Source organism: Chaetodon auriga, chromosome 9 (assembly GCF_051107435.1).
Source record: "Chaetodon auriga isolate fChaAug3 chromosome 9, fChaAug3.hap1, whole genome shotgun sequence".
In the NCBI taxonomy this organism is placed as follows: domain Eukaryota; kingdom Metazoa; phylum Chordata; class Actinopteri; order Chaetodontiformes; family Chaetodontidae; genus Chaetodon; species Chaetodon auriga.
In genome coordinates this window covers 687,036-711,567 of record NC_135082.1, presented here as the reverse complement: position 1 = coordinate 711,567, position 24,532 = coordinate 687,036, and the positions used below count along the sequence as shown (strand labels likewise).

At 42.6% G+C, this 24,532-nt stretch overlaps 1 protein-coding gene across 3 annotated transcripts in view; it reads left to right on the top strand.

The window, feature by feature from the left end:
* abhd18 (abhydrolase domain containing 18) overlaps window positions 1-24,532 on the top strand; it is a 70,556-nt gene that overhangs the window by 21,428 nt on the left and 24,596 nt on the right. For 2 of the 3 annotated variants that reach the window (XM_076738795.1, XM_076738793.1), the window contains exons 3-11: window positions 11,110-11,194; window positions 11,283-11,383; window positions 12,114-12,189; window positions 12,742-12,828; window positions 16,579-16,604; window positions 18,760-18,898; window positions 19,164-19,253; window positions 21,571-21,672; window positions 22,437-22,684. In XM_076738795.1, coding sequence (XP_076594910.1) covers window positions 11,110-11,194; window positions 11,283-11,383; window positions 12,114-12,189; window positions 12,742-12,828; window positions 16,579-16,604; window positions 18,760-18,898; window positions 19,164-19,253; window positions 21,571-21,672; window positions 22,437-22,684 — 954 coding nt within the window. The remainder of the gene's footprint in view (window positions 1-11,109; window positions 11,195-11,282; window positions 11,384-12,113; window positions 12,190-12,741; window positions 12,829-16,578; window positions 16,605-18,759; window positions 18,899-19,163; window positions 19,254-21,570; window positions 21,673-22,436; window positions 22,685-24,532) is intronic. The other variant, XM_076738794.1, reaches the window with a different exon arrangement.

The following is a 24,532-nucleotide window of genomic DNA, read 5'->3' as shown; positions in this document are numbered from 1 at the left end:
ATATTCTATTAATCAAACTGCTGTAGTTATGTTTTAACCCTCCTGTTGTCGTCACATCAAGGAAAGGACAGAGGTGAAGTTAGAAAGGAAAAAAGGATGGAGGAAAGAAGCATTTGTCACTTACTATGAAATTCCAAAAAAGTTTTTTAATGTTTCACTTTGATACTTTTACTTGAGTAAAATACTTTTTTACACAAGCATCTGTTCTTCCAGTAAAGAATGTGTGTACTTTTGACACCTTTGTATATTGTACATGTGTTTTTATATGTATGTCTACTTATATATTGGCATTAAAAATATTTATACTTTGTTTGAAAACTGTCATAATATCCCCAAAACATCCTGATGTGCTTCCAGTGAAAGATGACAGACAATATTGAATTACCACCCTGCCATACTTGTAATTCATAACAGTTATTTAAATTGACATCACAAGGTGGCCTTGGTATATTTCAGAAACTCATTTATTTTAATTGTGATAGGTAAGATTTTACGGTCACATTTTACAGTCATATTCTATGAAAACCTATGGACATACATCTATAGACATGAGAACATATAAACATTTGATTGATATATATTACACTGAAAAAAAATAATACAGTAATAAATTTAAGATTTAAGATTCCCTTACAAGTCCTACAACACAGAGCTGCAAATCAATGAATCGATCGACAGAAAATTAATCACCAACTATTTTGTTACTCAATTAATCCTTCCTGCAGCACCAAATCACACAAAAAACCCCACTTGAAATATGACCTGATTCTCACTTTGTAAATTTCTGTCCCAACACTTCAGGAAGGACACAGCATCTGAAGAACTCTTCAACTTTGGGAATGATGCTGTCCCAGAGTTCAGCATCAGGCAAAATCCTCTCCACAAAGATGTCATGTTTGTTCCACACTACAAAGTCACAATAATCAGCACCTGAAATGTGAAGCTGAGCTTGTACTTGGTAGTAGTACGCATGGTTCTTGTCCAGTTTTACGTCATCCCCATTGTTGACGAGACAGAAACCCTCATCTCCAGCACACAGGCGTAGATCTACCTCATCCTGTTTGCTGTGTGGGCACTAAAAGTTCACAAAAGAAAAGAGTCACTTCATCTGCATGGCATTCCCTGTTCAAATTTCCAGCTCAAAGATATGTTAGTTTCTCTTATGTACATGCACCAAAAAATGCTAGTTTTATGTTTTACAACATGTATGAGAACTTCAACTTTGCATAGCATTAAAGTTACTTTTCTCACAAATCCCAATTCCATTAGTCATAGGTCACAATGATTTGCATTGTGACCTATGACTAATGGAATTACCTAATGGAATACCTGCTCTATTGTGTCATTGAGTGGTCACAACATGAATGATAAATGTACAATGGTGTATTACAACCAGGCATGAAGAAAATCTTTTTTTTTTATCATGATGAGATTTCATAATATAATTTTTTTTCATCATGCCTGGCCCTAATACAACTTTGTATAAATGGGTAGTACATGTTCATACTGAAGAAATAACTGGTACCTTTATCTCACAAATCCCAGGTCCATGACATGCGCATGTCACAACTCCATCTGGTGAGGCTCCCATGTATGGCCACGTTGGATTCAGCCAAAGTCCACTGTCCATACAGGAGAAACCCTCATGGTCCATGCTTAACAAACTCTCATATTGTTTTCTGGCTGTTGCCTCATATTTGCATCCATACCTGTAACACACAACAGTAATAACAGAAAGAGAGAGAAAGAGAGACAAAATTAGTTCCTGATTTTTTTTAAATTCCAGTGCACTGGTTTACATCAACGTATTCCTGATCTCAAAGCTTAAACATACTTCTAGCCAGCCCTAACATTTGTGTCATACTGTCAGTTGTGGGTGTCCTTACCTAGCCCTCATATTTCCCTAATAAATACCTTGTTGCAGCTGTAGAGAACTTGTGTGCCTCTGGTTAGCATATGGACTTGACCAAGGACTTTGATGGTTGTGAGAGACTAGTCTGCAGAACCTGCTTCAGTTTAGAGGCTGTTACTCTTCCTGCTCTTTGGCTGAACCAGAGTTTTGATGAGCTTTGATTTCTGGTCTCCTCCTCTACTGCCTGGACCTGGGCCTGAGTAAGCTCTTCCAGTCTGAAATCTGTGCATGCTTTCTGCAACTCTGTTGGAGGTAGCTGCAGTGTTTCTGGGGTCCTATATGCAGTTAGCGGTTTAGGTAACTTGCAAACAGACTTTGGGACAAATTCTTTGTAATATGGGGCCCTGGACATCAGCTCTGCACTTCTTGGGGAGTTTGTGTGCAAAGCTTTGAAAAACTGAATGTAAGTCTCAGATCCTCGCTCCACTCTTGGACACTGGACTATGGGACTCTCTGTTTGTTGCTCACCTGCAGAGGTGGAAAGAGTACTGACACATTTCAATACTTAAGTGAAAATTATTTAAAGTACAAGTAAAATTACTACTCCAGGAAATTACTCTATTTCTCTATTATCTCTAGTTTGTTTTTAAAGTAGTCCATTTAAAGTATCAATCAGTCTTTATTTGTATAGTGCCAAATCACAATATACATCGTCTCAAGGCACTTTACAGGATAAGGTAGAGACGTTACAGAAAGAAAGAAACCCAACAGTTCCCACACTGAGCAAGCACAAGGCGACAATAGAGAGGAGAAACTCCCTTTTAACAGGAAGAAACCTCCAGCAGAACCAGGCTCAGAGCAGGCGGCCATCTGCCTCGACCGGTTGGGGTGAAAAGGCAGCAACGCGGGGAGAAGAGGGAGAGAGAAAGGAGAAAGTGGGGATGTGGGGGGGGGGGAGAGAGAGAGAGACCAGGGATAACTGGAAACACTGTCGTCATCAGGCATTGTAAGACTCGAGTACTCAAGTAAAAGTACATTTATCCTACTTCAAAAATGTTTGTACAATTATTTAACCTTATTAGATTTCACAGCACATGTTAGCTAAGCTATCTCCTGTCTTTAACTGTCTCATCTTTCATACTGACCAGCTCATTCAGTAATCTACACCTCTGCTCACCTGTCTTCCCTGCAATGGCATCATCTAGTTTTTGTTTTTTTTGATTTTGCTGATGAAAAGTCTATCTTCACAACTGGAGCAGCATGAATCTGAAAGTGTGAGAGGCAAGGAGAACAGAAGCGCTCCAAATGAAATCAGCTCACACTGAGAAAAAAAACTATGTCATGTGCATTTGATTACCTTTTTGACATTTGATGGCATTATCCACTTGCACTTTTCCATAGTGCAAGATTCACTTGCTTTCATTTTAACTCCTGCTTCAATGGCAAACAGAACTGCCCCAACATGTGAGCAGGATTCTGACAATCTGTTGGTAAAAAGGACAGAGAAAGGGAATTGTGCATTTACAGATAAGGTCTGTTTTTCATAGTGACATGCACAGTAACACAAAGAGCTGACAGACTGCTTTATTTACGGGGTTTACAGGGAGAACCTAATTTTACATACATAAGCTGTGCTTCTCTGCTTTCTGAACTTACTCTTAAACACCAGGCTATCCATGACATGATATATCACACATTGCCTGTTTACCACGTAAACTATAGTCAGTATAAGCTAATATCTCACTGGAAACAAACTAGTATTCTTTAGATCAGATCACGATAGTTCTGCTGTCACATTTTCATGTTCACTACTGAACATTTGACTAAAGCAAGGGGAAAGGTGGCTTAATTCTGAATGTTTACATGTTGATGTGATCATTTGTTATGACTTACCCAGCCATACAATCACAATGTGCTGTGACAACTTCTCCGTTGTCTTTAGCCATGACCCACGTTTTCAAAGGTGTCTCATTAGACCTCTGAGAATGGTTGACCTAGCAACATTAGGTAGAAAGTAGTATTGACAATTAGCCAGTTAGCTTGTAGCCTAACGTTAGTGGTGCATTAATGTAGCTTTACATTAGTGATGAAACAGCAATGTAAAGAGTGAATCACATTTACTCACCCGGGCAAAAACAAGACGGCAGTCATTCAGAGCCGGTTTGGATCCGAGGTCGCTGACCCAACCACACACGAAGTAGTTATACGCCTCCAGACTCTTGTACGCCTTCATTTGGCTAGCGGTGTAGTAGGAGGTCTGGAAGACGAGGTAATTCGTGATATCGACGGCCTCCACACCAGGCAAATCCGATAACACGTACGAAAAATCACTTTTCCTCAGTGCATATGGATCATATCCGATATGCTTTTCTATTTTTTCATAATACCTGCTATGTGCAGGCTCAACCAATTTCCAATCACCGTTCTCCACTTCCTGCCACCCATCTGAACCTCACGCGTCATCGGAATCACGTGACTGCAAACCACCTATAGCAGACACGCAGACAGGGAGCAAGGGTAAAATAGGGTAGGGTAAAAAATAAAAAGTCCTGAGGACAGCAGGTGAGGCACTAGGCACTGAGATGGAGAGTAGTTCAGACATACGCTGGAGTGCACAGACCTCTTTGCATTGAGGGCATATGGTGGTGGAGGCACAGGTGAAACAAGGTGGTGGCAGGTGCAGGAGAACTCACTGAGCGAAAAGGGAAAAGACACAGGAGATCAGACACTGGTGATTACCGAGAGAACAAAAACTAAATGTTCATTTATACTCACAAGTAGCACTGATAAACGGCCAACAATGCCACTAAGCAGCAGAAACAATCTGGCAACGAGACCTCTGCAGTCCACTGTCTTTATGCTGCTCTTGATTGTGAGGAGCCCCAGCTGTGTTGGAGCCAGCTCCCATCCACCTGGAGAACCACGCCCAGCCTCTGAGAACCACGCCCAGCCTCTGAAATACAGGAAACAAAGCCCCACACCTCTCCACAGTACACAAGACAACCTTAGAGTTCTATTTCATCTTTCCTGACCACCAGAGGCGGTGCCTTAAGCACTGAATGACTCCATCTCGCGCATGTGCAGGTCGAGAAGTAATACCAACAAAGTCACCTGTGAGTGACCCCTTGACGACCCCGGACAGGCTATGACTTCCGGTGTCGTCAGAGGATCTGTTCCTTTTTTCTTCTCGCTTCACAGGTGCACTACGAACGTAGCATTAGCTTGAAGCTAATTATCACCGTTACTTAACTGTGGCTAGTTAACAGTAGCCGTAAGTAAATTATTAGCAGCTTGTCGCCGGTAGCCTTGTGACCGCTCATTGCTGGTTGGAGCTGCGAGGTGCTCTCCCTCCAAGGGCTGCGCCAAGCTGTCCCTCCGAGAGGCGGTGTGCGCTGTCTCACCGGCATTGCGGATGCTCCTTTCTTCAGATCATCCTCACCTACGGTTGGACTCGACTGGTAAAGTACCACTACGCAGCGCATATTGTACTTTGTTGGTGACGGCAGTGTTCTCGCTCCCTCTCCCAGCTTAGTTGTGCCCTGTTATCTTTACAGTTAGCAACAGTGTGTCCGCTTGAGCTAACTTTATTATTTAGTAGCAACAAGTGGACCTGTTTTGCTTAGTAGCTTTGCAGCAGCGACCTGCTGGTGACGGCTGTGTTTTCGCCCCCTCTCCCAGCATAGGTTTGTTTGTTCTGTCTTATTACGGTTAGCAGCAGTGCTTTCACTCGAGCTAATCCGATTGTTTGGTTAAGGACGCGGTTGCACCTTGTGCTCTTGCAGCGTCCCTTCTTGATTTGGAGCGGTCGTACCCACGCTGTTTTTATGGCTGCAGCATTCCTCATTTGAGCCATTTTATTTTGTACAATTAGCAGCAGTGCTCTGCTTGTGCTATTCTGTCTATTTGTGGAACGACTGGTTTACGTGTATCCTGTATGGCTCCTCTGCAGCCTGAGGACGGTCATGACCTTTGCCCCTCTTGTCTTGGCCTCGAGCATCTGAGGGAAGGTCTTTCAGAGTACCCCTGCATGAACTGCAGCTCCATGCCCCGGGCAGTGAGGGCTGCTAGACTGGCTGAGGTGGAACAACTTTTTGTTGGTGTACCCTCACCAGAAGGCCTGACTGACGCTCACAGGCTGTCCCCAGCCCGACCTAGCCGGCCAAAGCGTCGGGCTCCGGCCACTGACCGTGCTTCCTCCAGGAAGAAGGCTAAAGAGAGTGAGCTTGCTTCCAGAGTGGACCTTCTGACAGCAGAACTTAATCAGATGAAGTCCATCTTTTTAGCCCTCCAGACGGGGACTGGTGCGGGGAGTGCGTGTGCTCCTCCTATGGCCTTGTCGGGTCCAGAGGATGACATCCTCTCAACGGCAGCTTCGGCCACTGAATTTGAGGAATATGGGACAGACGCTGTCTCTCATGACACTGTCTCCCATCCCTCAGAAGCGGGCTCTCGTTCCTCGGCCCAGAGTTCAGGTGGCTGCTCAGAGGGTAGCTCCATGGGGGCCATCATTCGCATGTCACGGATGATTTGCTTTCCAAAGCCTATGATGCAGCGACTCGTATGGGTCACATTGGTAACTCGATGTCACACCTCATGCTCGCCCTCTCAGCCTGCCTTCAGGAAACTACACAGGACACATCAACTCATAATTTTAGTGATGCGTCCCTACAGGCTTTCGCCCTTATGACCAGGGAGCTAGGGCGTGTGATGTCCACCCTGGTCCAGGCTCACCGCCAGGTTTGGCTGGCTCAGTCGCCCCTCTCAGAGGTGTGCAGAAGGACCCTTCGCAGCGTCCCGGTGGAACCAGGAGAGTTGTTTGGGTCGGCCGCTTTAGAGGCACTAGAGCGGACGGTCCAAGCCAGACAGACCAGACAGCAGCTCTCAGGTCTCCACAGGAGTGTGCCTCCCCCTGCTCGACCTAGAGGCTCTTCAGCAGCTGCACAGTGTTGCTCTCAGCCACAGGCCGGTTTTGGTAGCTTCCAGAGGCCTCAGCGGCCAGTGCAATGCTCGGCGGGCAGCTCTGGATGTTTGGGCCCCTGAGTGTCAGCTTTCTAGTCAGCCTCAGGCCTTGGAGGTTAACCGGCGCCCCTTCCAGAGCCTCCAAAGGCCGGGGGGCCAGGAACTGAAGTTCTGGGGCCGGTCATCGGCTGCTTTTCCCAGCAGCAGCTCAGTTATTGGGCTGCTTACACCTCGGACTCCTGGGTGGTGTCCACCCTAGCCCAGTGGTACAAACTGCAGTTCCAACGCCGGCCCCCTGCCTTCAGCCGGGTCAAAATGACCATCATAGGCGACCCGGCGAAAGCCTTAGCCTTGGGCCAAGAGCTGTCTGCCCTCCTGGTCAAGGGTGCCATCAAGCCAGTAGATCCCCTGTCACAGCCGGGGGATACTACTCGACGTATTTTCTGGTGGAAAAGAAAGATGGCGGATTTCGCCCCATCCTCGATCTCAGGGGCCTCAACAGGTTCCTGAAAGTCTTGCCATTTCACATGCTCACCACGGCAGAGGTTCCGCGTGTGGTTGCCGAAGGGGAGTGGTTCACTTCCATCGACCTGAAGGATGCCTATTTTCATGTTCCCATCATACCTCACCACAGGCAATTCCTTCGGTTTGCCTTTCAAGGCCGTCATTTTCAGTTCAGGGTGTTACCCTTTGGTCTCTCCCTCTCCCCACGAGTGTTCACCCGTTGTGTGGCAGCAGCCCTCTCTCCCCTGCAGTCGCGGGGCATGAAGATCCTTCCATATCTAGATGATTGGTTGGTGTGTGCGCCTTCCCAGTCTCAAGTGGTGCAGGATACGGCCGCTCCTCTGGCTCACGTAGCCCGGCTGGGTCTCAGGGCGAACATCAGAAACAGCTGTCTCTGATCCCTCCCAGAGTATCACCTTCCTCGGTGTGGCTCTGGACTCTGCAACCATGAAGGCTTGTCCATCACTTCGGCGGGCAGCCCCCCGCCTAGCCAGCCTGAGGGCAATGTATCTACCGGGGAAGCGGAACGAGGTAGCGGACTCCCTTTCCCGCGGCAAGCTTTCCCCAGGGGAGTGGCGGCTTCACCCGGAGGTGGTGCTCCACATCTGGGGCCTCTCTGGCAGGGTGGAGGTGGATCTCTTTGCCTCGGAAGAGACTACCCATTGTCCTCTATGGTTCTCCTGGATGGAGGAGAGCAGCCCTCTGGGGCAGGATGCCCTGGCACACGAGTTGCCAGAGGGTCTCCTGTACGCATTCCCGCCAGTCCCTCTGATTATGGCAACGCTGCAGAGGGTTCTTCAGCGGGGCCACAGACTGCTGATGGTGGCTCCCTTCTGGCCAGGATGGACGTGGTTTCCTCTCCTGCACAGGCTCTGTCACGGCACACCATGGCGCCTCCCCGACAGGAAGGACCTCCTTTCTCAGCTGGGGAGCCTGGCGTGGCATCCCAACCCTTGCCGTCTTCAGCTGTGGGTTTGGCCTTTGCAGGGCCCGACCCACTGCTGAATGAGTGTGTAGGCACCGTCCAGAATACTGTTCTGAACGCCAGGGCACCGTCTACCCGGGTGCAGTATGAGAACAGGTGGCGGCTGTTCTCTGGTTGGTGTTCAGGAAGGCATGAGGACCCTGTGCACTGCTCTGTGCCTTCTATTTTGGAATTTTTGCAGTCTCTCCCAGATAGCGGTCGGTCCCCCTCTACCTTGAAGGTGTACGTGGCCGCCATTTCATCTCGACATGTTCCAGTCGATAACAACACGGTGGGATGCCACAGGTTGGTGTCCCTCTTCTTGAAGGGGGCTCGGAGACTACGTCCCCCACGACTGCCAAGAGCTCCGGCATGGGACCTACCTTTGGTGCTGGATGCTCTATGCTCGCCACCCTTTGAGCCCCTGGCACAGGCAGGCCTACGGTGGTTGTCAGTGAAGACTGCCTTCCTCCTCGCTGTCACCTCAGCGAAACGTGTTAGTGAGCTTCATGCCTTGTCGGTCAGCAGTTCTTGCCTACGGTGGAACTCAGACGGTTCAGGGGTCACCTTATGGCCAAATCCCGCAAATCTTGCCTAAGGTTTTGTCAAACTCGCACCTTAATCAGCCTATCCAGCTGGCTCGGTTTGACCCGCCAGTAGGGGAAGCGGACGAGAGGTCAGTGCTGTTGTGTCCTGCGCGGGCTCTGAGAGCCTATGTGGACAGCACTGTGGGTATATGCCAGTTGGACCAGCTTTTTGTGTGTTTTGGTGGTCCTAGGAAAGGTTGTGCTCTCTTTAAACAGCGTCTGTCTCACTGGATCGTGGACGTCATTTGTCACGCATATAAGGCGGGTGGTTGTCCCCTGCCATCTGGTGCCACTTTGAGAGAAGCGTCTCCACATCATTGGCGGCCCTGAGAGGGGTGCCCCTGGAGGCAATAAGTGCCGCAGCCTCGTGGGCGTCACCAAGCACTTTTGCAAGGTTCTATTGAGTAAACATTGCCTCTCCTCACCCACTGGGTGTGGTCCTCCTACCAAGTTCTTCTGCTTCCAGTCAATGAGGTATGCATTTGGATTCCTCGTGACTTTGTTGGTATTGGTCATCCAGTGCTTAAGGCACCGCCTCTGGCGGTCAGGAAGGATGAAATAGAACGACACTTACGTATGTAACTGCGGTTCTATGAATCCTGGATGACCACCAGAGCGTTCAGTCACTCAGAATCCTTGTGTCTTCGTGAGAAGATTCTGCAGGAACAGATCCTCTGACGACACCGGAAGTTATAGCCTGTCCGGGGTCGTCAAGGGGTCAGTCACAGGTGACTTTGTTGGTATTACTTCTCGACCTGCGCATGCGCGAGATGGAGTCATTCAGTGCTTAAGGCACTGCCTCTGGCAGTCATCCAGGATTCATAGAACCGCAGTTACATACGTAACTGTCATTTTCCAAACCAGCACAGCAGTTTCTCAGTGAAGGTATGGCTAGAGATGATTAAGCAGTTACAGCTTCATGGAGAAGTAAAATTACAAAATTCTTATGAGTCTTATGATCAATGCTTTAGCAGTGTACAATAACAGATACAGCCTATCCTAGTCCCTTGGTGGTTTTCTTCTACATTTCAGTTTCTCTGTAAAATGTAAAGATGTTCTGGAAAAAAAAAAAAAGTTAGTAATGTGGCAGATGTATATTCAGGGACGGAAAGCCAATTAATGTGTCTTTATTTTTATTTGCTGTCTGTATTTTAGCGGTTCATGTCCGAAATTTGCTCTGTTGAAGACCCAAGAAAAGGGAGTCTGGATGTTTCTGCTCAATATTGGTAAACTGGTCAGCCAGGCGTCGTAAAGCCTGCAGACCTGCAGGCCTGCAGTGGAATGTTAACACCAACACCAACCAGAGTTAACAAGGAGAACACCCATGGTTTACAGTTTATGAATAGGGTGAGGGCAGCATGATTTCTTCATTTCTTCTTCATTGTGACATCTGTACATCCTTCAGTAATGTAGAAGCAGATTTCAACTCCCCTGGTTTTCTTGGAAAGCTCCATTACGTGGTCCACTCGGAATAGATAAAAGCAGGGCAGACGTGACAGTGTCCGGTGTGTGCTCACTGAGCAGGTTTCAATAAAGCACAGACGGCACATTTGGAAATGTCTGTGTTTGTTCTGTTTTGGAGCAGCAGTTCATGCAACTTATTTGTCAGAGGGTGGACACTGGCCAGGTGTTAATACTGGAGTGCTGTATGAAATCCCTCCTGTCTCAGCTTCAGGAGCACTGCAGCTTGCCGCCCCCGTCTTTTGCAAATCCTATTCTAGCTGCTGCTCCATCAACAAGAAGTTCAGAAAGAATTCCGCGCATGATGAAGACTGGAGAAAAAGTCTGACATTAGATTTACAGATGTTTAACAGTTACTCCTACCTGTAAACGGACAGCTCAAAATTCAACAACAAAAAAAAAGCAAGTGTCACTTGCTTTTAAAATGGCCACCAAAATGCCCATGAAACTATAAGTTGTTAATAAAAAACAAAAAAAAAAAGTTATGTCCAGAGAGAAGTTTTAGGTTTTCAAATTAGCACCTGATGAGTCAGGGCGTATTGTATTTCCACAAAATCTAAGTAATCCTACTGTATTGATCATACAAACAATTCAGAAGTGAGCCAGCATGAGAAATTAAATACCATGTGTTTTTAAAATTATGTTGATCAATATCAAACTGTTATGACAGTTAATCATGATGTAGATTTTAGGTACAGTCTAGTCAGATGCTGTTGTGGCATCAGTGATGAAATCTGTACTTATGCTGATCTGATATGCTCTCTCTTGTTTGTGTTTTATAGAATATTTGCATTCCGTAAGATCATTGGAGACAGAGAGAAGTGCAAGTCTCTGGTGCCTAAGGACTATCCAGTTCACATAAACAAGGTACTCCATCTGTTCTTCACTGCTCACTCAGAGACCTTTTTGATGTGTTCTCACAGATTTGTGTGTTTGTTTGTGCCTTTCTGTCCAGACAGAGGAGCACACCGACTGTCAAATTCACAATGGGTTCTTCATCTCTCCTCTGGAGCACTTGGTTCCTGGAATCCTGCCACCAGAGGCTGTCAAAGCCAGGTACAGAATATGATGTTTTCCCCTACTTCTACTGCTAATGTGATGATGTCACAGCTGCTGATATGAGCAATGTGATCATTGGAAGCTGTAAAGGGACAGCTCTCTGTCTGGTGAAGTACAAGCTTTGGAAAATGGCAAGTACAAAACCTGAACTGCAAGTTGCAACAGATAGTAGATTATCAACTGGAATAAGTTCAAGTAAGGAATAGACACATAGAAACAAATTGAAAGGAGTCCAAGGAAACAAATTGATAAATAAATTGAATGTCAAGTCTCATGTCCAATGTGCACAGTGGATGGTGGTGGTGTAGGGGTGAAGAAAGGGACAGGGGAGATTGGAGGAAGTGAGGTGTTACAGACCAAACCAGAGAAGACCAGATGACCCGATCAGTCTAGGTATCCTGGTAAAACAGTGTGGACCACCCAAGAGTTCCATGTGGAATTAATAAATGAGATGTGATGAAATAGATAATCATGACTATGACTATTTCTGAATAAATAATCTAACATAAAATTGTGAAAGATTTCATAAATATTTGAAATGTCTGTTTTGTTTTTTTTGGGGGGGGGGGGGATCTGTTTTTATTTTGCTAACCAAATATAACAATGACAATAGAAATCACTTAACTGCACCCATATCTAGCTAGCAAGTTACTAAAAAAAGTTGTTTACTGATGACGTGTTTGGGTGCTGTGGTATCCCAGTGAGTGCTCAGTATGTGTTGTTTCAGATTCCAGTTTATAGTTCCTAAGAGGTGGCAGAAGAACAGACCAGTATGTATCCACTTGGCTGGGACTGGAGACCACGTAAGCCTCTAAACCTTTTAACCTCAATATAACTTGAACCTTAAAGTGTACCCACGTAGCCTTGATTAAAATAAGGCCAATAGTATTGCAGTTCTCCATTAGCATGTGTTTTTATATGAATAATGATAACTGAATCAAAATGTAATATTTCACATTGAAATAACACTGAAGCTTATTGATAACCATACTGAGGAACCAACAAAGTGTTTAACAGCAAGTTTGGTTTTGGGTACATGTGGTCATTTTGGAAGTGATCTTCTTCCTTGGTTGTTAAAATCCACAAGAAAATTCGACGAGGAGAGACAGACCTCAGACAACAAAGACTGCTGAGGAACAAAAAAGAAAATCTTGATAGTGATTTATAGCAAATACAGCAGATGCTGGGGGAACCGATTTAGAGCTTCATTAGTCGGTACCATGATGCAGACCCTAACACCTTCCAGCAGTAAATCTCTGTACAAATTTCATCCTCTTTACCTTCACTCTCTGAGTATTTCATATTAATGAAATGTGTGTGTGTGTGTGTGTGTGTGTGTGTGTGTGTGTGTGTAGTTTTTCTGGCGCCGGCGGACCCTTATGGCCAAGCCCATGATCAAAGAGGCAGGAATGGCTTCACTGCTTCTGGAGAACCCTTATTATATCCTTCTATTGTCTTTTAACTTCTTTTTTTCATCTTTTTTGTTTTTCATTAATTTCCTTTGAAATTTGTTCTGCTAGACAGTCTCTGATAAACTCTGTCTTCTTTATACTACTGTGCTTCAAGTTATATTAAGGCATTTTTACTTTAATCAATTATTCTTGAAAACATTTGTGTGTAGTTTGGAAAGATAAAATAGAAATGTGACTATTTGTAGGAAGGAATTATTTAAATGTAAATAATCAAATGCCACATGTTATTTGCCACTGCTTAAAAGGAGCATTCCAGTGATATGCAGTCATGGACAAAAGTATTGGCACCCCTCTGGAAATGTTGGTTTTCTAGCAAAAATTTGCTCACTTTTGGAGATTTTTTTGATAAAATCACCAAACCAGGATCATTTTAATATCTTAGCACTACTAAAACAACAATTGGTTTCCCCAAATTCAACACAATACCACCAAAATGCTGCAGGAAATGAAAATTGCATGGTCAAAAGTGTTGGCACCCCTTCACAACAAGTGTCTTTTGTACTGATAAAAGCACATTTCTCATTGTTAGAATCTTGTGCAAAGGTTATGGGTAGTCAGACTTCAGCTCTGGTAGCTTTCCTGACAAATATCAGTCCATTTCTAAAGGACAATAAACTCCAGTTGACTAATGTTACAGTTCAGTGGATTTCTATGGAAGGCATAATGTTTTCTCTTCGGATTTCCAAATATTTCAATAAAGCAATCTTCTCCCTCGCCTTTTACTGATTTACAGTGCCAGGGGAAGCAAAATAGCCCTAGAGCATCACCTGGCCATAGCCATGCTTCACTTTAAGCATGGTGGACCTTTCAGGGTATTCTTCATTCTTCATCCTCCAGACATAACCACTGGTCAGGAGGCCCAAAAAGTCCTAGTTTATGTGGTTTATGTGGTTTATATGGTTTTGGTTCAGTATTCTGTTCTGCTCATGCCTATGGAACAACAGTATGTATGGATGAGGAAAAATGAAGCATACACTGAAAAGAGTGCCCTGTCTAAACTGAAACATGGCAATAACTGGGTGATACTGTAGGGCTATTTTGCTTCCTCTGGCACTGAAAATCAGCTGCATGTAAAGGGGAAGGTAGTTTCATTCAAATATTTGGAAATCCTTGGAGAAAACATCATACTGTCCATAGAAACCAAAAGAAATGTATAGTGACTAAACTGTAGTTTATTGTCCATTAGAAATGGACTGATATTTGTCAGGAAAGCTACCAGAGCTACCGCACACAGAGAGACTTCAGACTTGACTTGGACTCGTGCTCAAAAGACTTCAGACTCGACTCGGACTCGTGTTTTGGGACTCGTGAACAATCATTATGTTTTCCTTTTTCCTTTCTTTTCTTTTTTTTGCCGTATTAACATTGGGGAAACTCTGAAACGTCTGACGAGCTTAATGTCATTCCCTCCTTTTTGACATGGTAACCATGGTAACCATATTACGCATCGGGTTAGTACCTCAGATGACACTACAGTGACCGACACACTTGCAGCTGCTGCTGTACCCTTTGTAATTACGTTTGGTTATAAAAACTTCAAACAAGATGCCACCAACAAAAGAAGCGCTGACTGCAAAGTCTGCGGTACCAAGATTAAGGACAATCAACCACATCAAATTTTATCATGCACCTGAAAACTCACCCGGATAAGTCACATTAGCGCATATGGACGGTTAGCAAACATGTTTAGCTCAGCATCAGTTATGTTTAACTTAGCTTGCTACCAGCTTTGTAACTGAATATTTGAATAGATGAGTGAATGTTAGTTTGCTTGTCACACTTATTTGCATGGAGTGGCGTTAACGTGACGTTTATTGGGTAACGTTATTCATCTACGTTCCTACAATGTCTACAATGCCTTTGACTGGGTGAGGTGTAACATTTTCTATATTTTTGTTCTTATTATGGTCCGACTGAGCCTGCACAATAGGGGGCAAGATATAATGTAACTGTATGTTCATGTTGGAAGAATACAGTCTCCTTTAAAGGAAATCATTCATTGTGTGTTTTCTTCATATTGCATTGCAGTACCCTGTTTACAGTGATCATATAACGAACAACTAATCAGTACTGATACTTTATGCTAATAGATAAAGGAGAGATAATAATACAGTAGATGCTTTGAATTTCTTAGATATAGCTGTGCAGTATTCTTAGTAGACCGAATAGTAGCAGACGATAGAAGGCTCATTAAAACAAGAAGAGACATGAGAGATTTATTTTTTAGAGACTTGAGACTTGACTTGGACTCGTGACCAAAGACTTGAGACTTGACCAAGTCTCACCCCACAAAGACTTGATACTTGACTTGGACTCATGACCAAAAACTTGAGACTTGACTTGGACTTGCAAAAAAAGACTTGTGAACATCTCTGCTCTGAAATAGCTGAGCCAGTTACAGGGAAGCATGACAGCAACAGCTCAACAAATGGAAAGATGTACCTTCAAGAGGGCATAATTCTACTGTTTCTCACTTTGTACACGGTCACATCATATGATAATTGATGTGATGGCAGAGCTTGTTATCAATTACAAGAATAAGCCACGGAAAGCTGCTTTTACTTGTTTATGCACAGGATTGATGAGCTACTGTAATCTGATGTCTCACACATAAAAAGTCAGAATACAGAGTTACAGTGGACCAGTCTGATGTGTGTAAAGCTTTGTGAATGGTTATTTTGCATTGATTTAATCAAAGTAAACAGAGCTGGTGGCCATGTGTAATGGCACTATGCTCACACACAGTGTGTCACATCTCAGATCAGATTCTGCAAATTTATCAAAATATGTGTCCTGCTGCTTTCAGATACATTTAGTGAGATGACGGAGACACTTTTCATGCAGTATCAAGCAGCTTTGGACTACAGACACTGTACAAATTACTCATATTATTTATAGATAAATACAGTGTGTTTTACAGCAGTGTTTAGCTTGAACGACATTAAATACAGATTGAAAGTTCAATTAAAATTGTTTATTTACATTTAAATTATTACTTATATTGCTGCCCATTTGCGTCAAGTAATTACACACCATTTCCAAAAAAGTTAGGATGCTGAATTGACATTGGAACCCAAATTTAATTGAGAATTGAGCATAAAGACAACATATCAAATGTTGAAACTGTCTTCAGTGTTTTGCAAATCATCACATTCTGTTTCTATTCACATTTTACACAGTATCCCAACTTTTTTGGACACAGGTTTGTAGTTTGCTGTTGTTGAAAAAAATCGCCAGACTGGCAGCAGAATTGTGTACAAGAGAATTGGACTTGGTTTGTGCTGCCTCATTTGAATGAACCTCCTATTCTGAGCTGGGCACCAAAATACAGTGCAAAGCCAATTTCAAGGTTAGGAAAATACCAAGCAGTTGGATTGCTGCTTGTACTGTCACAATGATAGGGTCCTAAGTCATACTAAAAGCAAATTTCCCTTAGACCCTCCCTGTCAGGCAAAAGCTTACTTCAAACTTCATTACCAAGTAGGCACACAGGCTAGCACTGCTGATACTTTTAAAACACTATACACAATAGTGATTTACAATAAGAGTGTTAATGATGAAAGAAGCACATTTATCAATAGGTATAAAAGAGAATGTGCTCTGGCATATAACAAGCACACACACAGGACTGGTTTGAGGAAAAAGTTCAGATATCTTGTTATATTTATCTGATGCATGCTGTCTGTGACCATTTTTCGTTCCTTGACTGACCTTTTACATGGCTATCGTAAACCCAAAGACCAACTGTGAGTTCACTCCCCTTCACACACTAGTGACTTGATTGATTGACTGAATACCAATTTGGCAATCGGTTGGGTTTTAAATTTCAGAGAGAAGTAGACAAAACAAGCTTTTCAGTTTCAAAAATTAGAAACAAAGTGAAAGTGTAAGAAAATAATAAATATCTTCAGTTTGTATTTGATGGCTAGATAAATGACGTTTTCAATTTCACACACACACACACACACACACACACACACACACACACACACAGAAAGAGTTTTTCCAGTTCAGTTCTGGAGGATTCTTTGTCATGTAACTGGTGCCATGTCTTTAGTGCAGCAAAATTCTGTACTGGTTTTTGTACTGTATGGGTTATTTGTGTTTAGAATACAAACCGAATGTGTAGCAGTGTGTTTGTATAAAATACAGTATACGGCCCAAAATACTGTATACTGGATTTTTGAAGATAATGTGTTTGAGAAGTACACTGTCCTGGTGCTGTCTTTTAATGCAAAACAAAAAGCATGGAGTTGACAGCTTTGTTTTTTTAATTGTGGATGGAGTTCCATCCAGTTCAATCCATCCAATACAGCAGAGATTTTCTCCTGTAGTGGAGTAACCTTCGGGACAACCCTTTAGATCTAATCCTTTCCGACCTAAACTGTTTTGCTGAACAATCAAGTTTGCACGCAAGACCAGGAAACGAGGTAAGCGGGGTGGTTTACACCAAAGACTGAGAAGACAATCTCTCCCTGATGAGACAATCTCTCTCTGATGAGTTGCAAGCCCATGTACAGTTTCAGCATGAATTTAGAAATGGGTGTTTACTGGTGATTACAGAGACATGGCTTCCAGACAGAGATTTGGACACTGAATTGGCCATTGATGGGTTTGGTGTGCCCATGATGGGTCTGGTGTGCCCATGTGGCCCATGGGGCAGCTGTGGATCAGGAGATAGAGCAGTCCTCCAGCATGCATGTTGAAGTATCAGAATTTGGGCAAGATATTGAACCCCAAATTGCCCCCGTTGTGCCATTGGTGTGTAATACTTATGATGAACAGGTGGCTTAGCTGCCAAACAAATGTGTGTGTGAATGGGTGAATGCAGACTTGTTTTAAAAGTGCTTTGAGTGGTCGTCAGACTAGAGAAGCGCTATACAAATACAGTCCACTACCATTTACCATTCCCATGTGCCTATAAGCCAGCCTATATGACAGTGGTCATAGAGTGGAGAACTCCCGGGCCTGACAACATAGATGCTATGCTCATCATAGGCACTCGCATAGAGGAAAACCTCTTGTTCTCTGGGGACAACTCCAACACAGTAGGGCTCAGCCTGGGGCTTATTAGTATCCCCACACCCACCCAGTGCCTCTCACCCTGGGCAACTCTAGAAAAGGAGAGTCCAGCCCCTCTCCAGGAATTTGATTCCAGAACCAGTGCATTGTGTATAGCTGAGCCCAACTATATATAGTTGGTACTGCTCCACCTACCACACCAGCTCTGGTTCCTTCCTTAGAAGAGATGTATAGCACTTTTCGGGTCCAGACTGCAGTGCCAGGTGTCAGCACACCTCGGACCCTGTCTTTGCCTGCGGCTGGCTTACAAAGCACCCAACCCCAATGCCTGTCCTTGTGACTGATGGCTCCATGTAATTTTTCTGGCTCTGTGCCCCCACCAGACACAAACCGGTGAGCCCCCCTAGCAGGTCAGGCACTCAGATGCTAATACCAAAAGTATTGTTTTTGATACCTCACTTTGAGAAATATAAACATGTTTCTTCTACGAAATTGCAAAACATTTTTCACTGAACAAAGCCAAAGTTCTCAAATGTTATGTATTGTCAAAAACACAAGCAGTTGTACATTGAAATCTCAGGAAGAGCCACAGTGGAGGATCCCTCTTTCAGGACAAACAGATATGCGTTAGACATGTGTACAGAATAGACTAATGTTGTAAAGCAGCATGGACCAGGATGACAAAATTCTAGCTTATTTAGTAGTTTATTTGGCAAAGCAACAATTGTCCAGAATGTACTGAAAATTGGAATCTACAGGGAAGTGGATTAGTAAAGGATCAAGCTTCAAAGACTTTTTTTTTTTTTTTTTTAAACTTTTTTTTAAACTGGGATTAAATCAGTGTATAGTAAACAGGGACATTATTTGTGGCTATTTTAGGCGGTCCAGTCTAAAGAATGTGTCAGACCTGTTTGTGATGGGAGGGGCTTTGATCCTGGAGTCAACAGTGCTTCTCCATTGGTTGGAGAGAGAAGGTTACTGGCCACTAGGAATGACTGGCATCTCCATGGGAGGATATGTGAGTCACCAAATCAGCACACATTCTGCCATTTTCTTTGTTAAAACAGTTTTTACTTTGATTTCCTTTTATCAAACCCATATATTCAGTCTGAATTGCATTAAATAGCTTCTCAACATACTTGGAGACCCATAGTCACCAGCACCTTGCTTAAACTTTAAAAGTAAATATTTTGCATGCAGCCCACATATGAATACAATGTAATACTAAATCCTACCCGCAAATGATATTTTTCACGAACTCCCTTGTGTGTTTTTGTGTCTAGATGGCGTCCCTGGCAGTGACTAACTGGCCAAAGCCAATCCCTCTGATTCCCTGTTTGTCCTGGTCCACTGCCTCTAGTGTCTTCACCATGGTAATACACTCTTTCTGCCGGGCATGAGACGTTCATTATTAGAGCAGCATTACAGATGACATGAAAACCAATCATTGTAGGAGGGGTACTGTAAGTGTTTTTCACTTCTTACTGGTTGATGGAAGTTGTGAAAGTGGGTAATCAAATTGCATCTTAATTAGACATAGTACATTGCACAAACTGTAGCCTGATTGGTTAGATCATGAAAATCACGTGCCAAGCATGTGGTTACCCTGAATTTGGCATGGGATGATATGGAATTGATGTCACCATTATCATGACCAAAATAATTGTGATTCACAATACTATCCTGATAATCACCAAAATATGCTTAAAACTCTTATGAATTACAGTAAAACATACTGGACTCACTCTACCTTGCATTTTGTTAAGAAGCAAATATTTACACATCTTTTTTTAGTCAATATTCTTTTTAGTGAAAAACAAACTGTTCAGCAAACAGAGGTGGATGGTGGTCACAGAGAGGAGAGTTCAAAATGGAGGTGTTAGTCCATGGGACAGGCACCTTCCTTCAGCAGGTTCTGCATGTGGGCACCTCATCTACCCCTTGTTCACATCTGATCCTTAAAATTCTGTTAACATTTTTGTTAGGGATACAATATGCAAGCTGAGTCTTCAGCCATGGTGACAGACTTAGAAGGTTTTACTGAAAAGATGTGGGCTCTCTTTTGTAACAATTCAAAATAAACAATGAAATTGATATAGGACTGTACATTAGTCAGCTAGACAGTTTTTTCAAGTCACTAGTGAGGATATTCATGATTATTCTAATAATGGAAATCCACCACAATTGACTGCTGTTTTTAAAGAAGATTTGTGATATCTTATATTATCTCATCCCTACACCTAACCCTTCTAAATTTACATTTCTAATGTATTTAGACTTGTGCCTTTAAATGAAACTGCTTTGAATATGCCTCAATGAAGTCAATCTAAACAACGATAATGAGTCCTATGCTCAGGCCTAATGTTATCACAATGTTATCACCTCTGATGATACCCATATTACTGTACAGACTACAAAATGGCTACAAAATGTGCAGCCATTTTGCAGTGATCATAATAAAAAGTCTGTTGCAATAGTAACTAATTGATTTAGCTAGTACTGTGATTTTTGCTTTGTCTCTGCCTTACTAAAACTGCCTGCCTGTGAAAAAGAACTCTGTAGCAATAGTCATAAATTTGAAGAACTATTATAAATCCTTTGTATATGCTGTAACTGTAGTTTTTCAGCAAAACAGTTTGGTAACTTCTGGTAAATTTTATCCACTTATTTTGAAAATTGTTGATATTTTGTAATAGAAACAAATGGGCAGTTTGATCATAGAGAACACGAGAACATTCTTCACAGAGCAATGCGAGCAAAGTCAAATAGACTTTTTTTTTAACAGTATATGTGTGAGTTTTTTCATGAATTGTCTGATTATGGGCTAAATTGGGAAATGTTCTAATTTCTTTCAATCTTTTTATTTTGGTTAAAAAAAGTTCCTCTCCATCAGTGAAAATGCACAAACATAGCAAAATGGTCCACTTCCATTCATAGTGATGCAAAAAACCCTTAAACCTTAACCCTTCGGATAGTCTCACATTTTTCTGTTATACTCTTATGTCAACATGTAAGTTGAAGGACTTACTGGTAGCTGTACAGAGATAGTACTAGTGAAATTATTTGTTTTTGGTCTAAGTGATTCAATCATTATAAAACCTTCTAAGTGTACCAGATATTAACAGGCCAAACACACAAGAAATACCTTGGGTTGTCAATCAACAAGAAGAGGATGCAGGCCTTATCCAAAACCTGTAATAGCTCAACCTGACCTTCTGCCTTTGCTCCACTCATTCCACACACTGTCATCCACTTGACTGCATGGCTGGGCTAGCTCAGTTAGATCTGGTCAGGTTCGTGGACAGTAAAATGAAATGGGAATTTGTTACCAGAACACTGCAGTATTAGAAGATACTCTCTAGATTGATATAACTCTAACTGCTGAAGCCTCATATAGGCATTTTTACATATTTTCACTGAAATCACTTGACAAGCAAATTTCTTCATTGCATATATAGACAGGAGAAACAATTAAAGAGGTCAGTAACAGTTTCAGTGTTGTCTTGTTTTAAGATAACCTTTAAAAACTGTGAACCAGTCTTTCAGCATTAGTATATATTGGTTCAAATGCAACCCTACAGCAATGAATTCTGAAATAATGTTTAAACTTCAACTTGTTTATTTCTGTTTATGAATAAAATTGGAGCCCTGTGAGCATGTGTGCGCCTGTGCGTGTGTGTGTTCGTGTAGGGAGTGCTGAGCAAAGCAGTGAACTGGACAGAGCTTGAGAAGCAGTATGCCATTAACTCAGTGTATGAAGAGGAAATCATTAAGCTGTTGGAGTACTGCGGGGTATGTTATCCTTCAACTTTTCTTGAAGATCACTCCTACACTCACATAGTGATTGAAAATGTCAAGAATTTTTATATGTTGTCTGAATCTCTTTTAAGAACCAGGGCAGCATAATTGGCTATAAAAATGCAAATGAGCTTGTATAAATTTGTAAACTATTATTAACAAATTGATAAATCTGTTAATCTGCTGGACTTTTTGTCAAATAAGAAAGGAAGAAGTGTTAATCTGAAATTCACACAAATGCACAGACACAGGACCTACAGACATTTATTCATTGGAGAGATGTCAGAGTGATGGGGCTGCCACATAGTCAGTGCTTCAAGCATTAAGGTGTTTGGTGCATTACTGAAGGGTACCTCTGCAGTGCCCAGGAGCCATCGACCAGTCCACATGCCATACTTTGGTCCATGCTGAACTTGAACAAGTCAACTGATTCCCCTGCCAAGTTCATATGGATTGAACTACTGCCACTCCGTTAATCAGATCACATTAGAAATCATTAAGATATATTGGGCACTGCTAACACGTAATGTGTGTTTGTCATTATTTCAATCTGAGAAACTTGCATCAAGGAATTGTCCATTTATTACAAACAGTCATACAGTTAGATTGAGCTCTATAAAGAGGCTCTCCAGGAATCAGAGCCACCACAAGGATTCTGCTGGAGGACTAATCCCCTTATTTAACACTTGCATGAACACATATTAGCATCAATAAGTACATTGTATATTTCTTTTAGTCTGTGTGTCCACATTTATCAGGCTGATTCCTTTAAGATGGGTCCAGAACTTGTGAAGAATGTGGACTCTTTAGAGCATCTCCTAGGCCTATCTGGAGATGGCAGGGCATCAGTGGGCCAGAACTCCATTCTCAAAGCAGGAGGAGAAACACAGAATGGACAAGGTCTGTTGACTGGTAAAGGCCCTGAAGAAGGCAGGGCTGGACACAGAGTACACCAGTTCTTATCATCAGTGAACAGCTGTGGGGCGAGCTTGGACACTCTACCAAGGTAATCAGTTTAAGTTATGATATGAATATACTTTTGTTGCTGTAACTCAGTTTGATTAGAGAGTTAGTTGCAGTTAATAATCCTCAGAAGCTCAACAAAATTTGAATTGTACATTTAGGTAGAATTCAGTCTAGATTTGTCAGGAGTGAAAATTTGAGTCTACTATATGTGTTGTTAGTGTTCAAGCTATTCAGTTATTGGTATTCAGGCAGGAACGGGTAATGTAATTCCACAAAAGGAAACTGCTCAATTGGCCATATTTGAAGCTGCAACCAGCAATGAGTGGCTTTCAGGCTTCAGAAAGATATTCAAAGTTGCCACAGATAGTTGAAATTCTCATTAAACAAGGAGCAAGACCAATCGCAAATCATCAGGAGGTTCGCATCAGCAGAACGTAGTGTGCGGATGGGAGTATGTCGGTTGGAGGAGCTCGGTCAGTTAGGGTGGGGCCAGGTTATTGACGGCTCTGTAGGTCATGAGAAGGATTTTAAAATGGATTCTGGGGGATGGGAAGCCAATGGAGCTTGTAGAGGATGGGGGTGATGTGGTCATGGGTCCGAGAGTGGATGAGCAAGTGGGTGGCAGAGTTTTGAATATATTGGAGCTTATTGAGAATTTTTGAAACTGAACCATAGAGGAGACTGTTGCAGTGGTCCAGACAAGAAGGGATGAAGGTGTTGATGAACAAGTTTCTGCAACAGTGGAGGAGAGGGATGGCTGCAGGTGTGCGATATTCTTGAAGTGAAAAAAAGCTGTTTTGGTGCTGTGTTTCACGCACTGGTTGAAGGAGAGGGTTTGGTCAAAGATGATGCCAAGATTTTGGAAGTGAGGGGAGGTGGATAGCATGTAGCCATCGATATTTAGGGTGATGTGGGTGGATTTAGAGAGTGATTTTGGTCCAGTGATGATTTCTGATTTGTCACAGTGGGGGATTTGCAGTTATTGATGGAGATGAATTGAAGTCTGTCAGAGAGATATGATTTGAACCAGTTGAGGGCAGTGCTGGTGATATGAAAGGTAGTTTCCAAATGGGAGAGAAGGATGAAGTGATTGATGGTGTCAAAGGCAGCACTGAGGTCGAGGAGGATGAGAATGTTGAGGTTTTCGGTGTCAGAGGAGAGGAGGAGGTTGTTGGTGATTTTAAGGATGGCAGTTTCAGTACCGTGATTTTTTTTTTTCCCAACAATATCTTTATTTATTTTGACACTGTTTAACAATCAAGCACTGCGCAGAACAAACACCTCTGAACATACACAGCATGACAATATCCCGCCCCCTGACAAGTTCACATAAAAAAACAAAACAAAAAAAAAGACAGAGCAAACATAAGACAAACTTGGATAAAATTACCACAACTAATACAAAGACAGAAAAACCATAACCCTTTCAGGTCCCTTGACCTGAATAATATTCCCTTTAATCTTTTAACTTCCAAATAGCTGTTAACTGTTCCAACCTAAAGGCGAGGACCAGTACCACTGAGCTACCAAAAGAAAAACAACAACTTTATAACTAACCTTAAACTCTGGTGCTACCATAATTAAAAATCTGTCCTTTTCAAACACTTTCACTAAATCATGAACTAAATTGTAAAGCCTCACTTTCAAAACATTGTTATGGAAAAACTTGAACAGAAATGAATGTGTACCTGTTGCTTGATATTCACAGAGTGACAGCTGCAGCATTTCTTAATATATATGATAAAGCAAGAAAAACAAATAGAAAAATGAGGTTATCACTAACAGTTCTCTAAAATAAGATCACAGTTTCCAGTTTGTTAGTGCCATTTTAAGATTAACCTAACTAACAATCTCAGAAGAGACAGGGTTATAAGCCATGAGTATTATT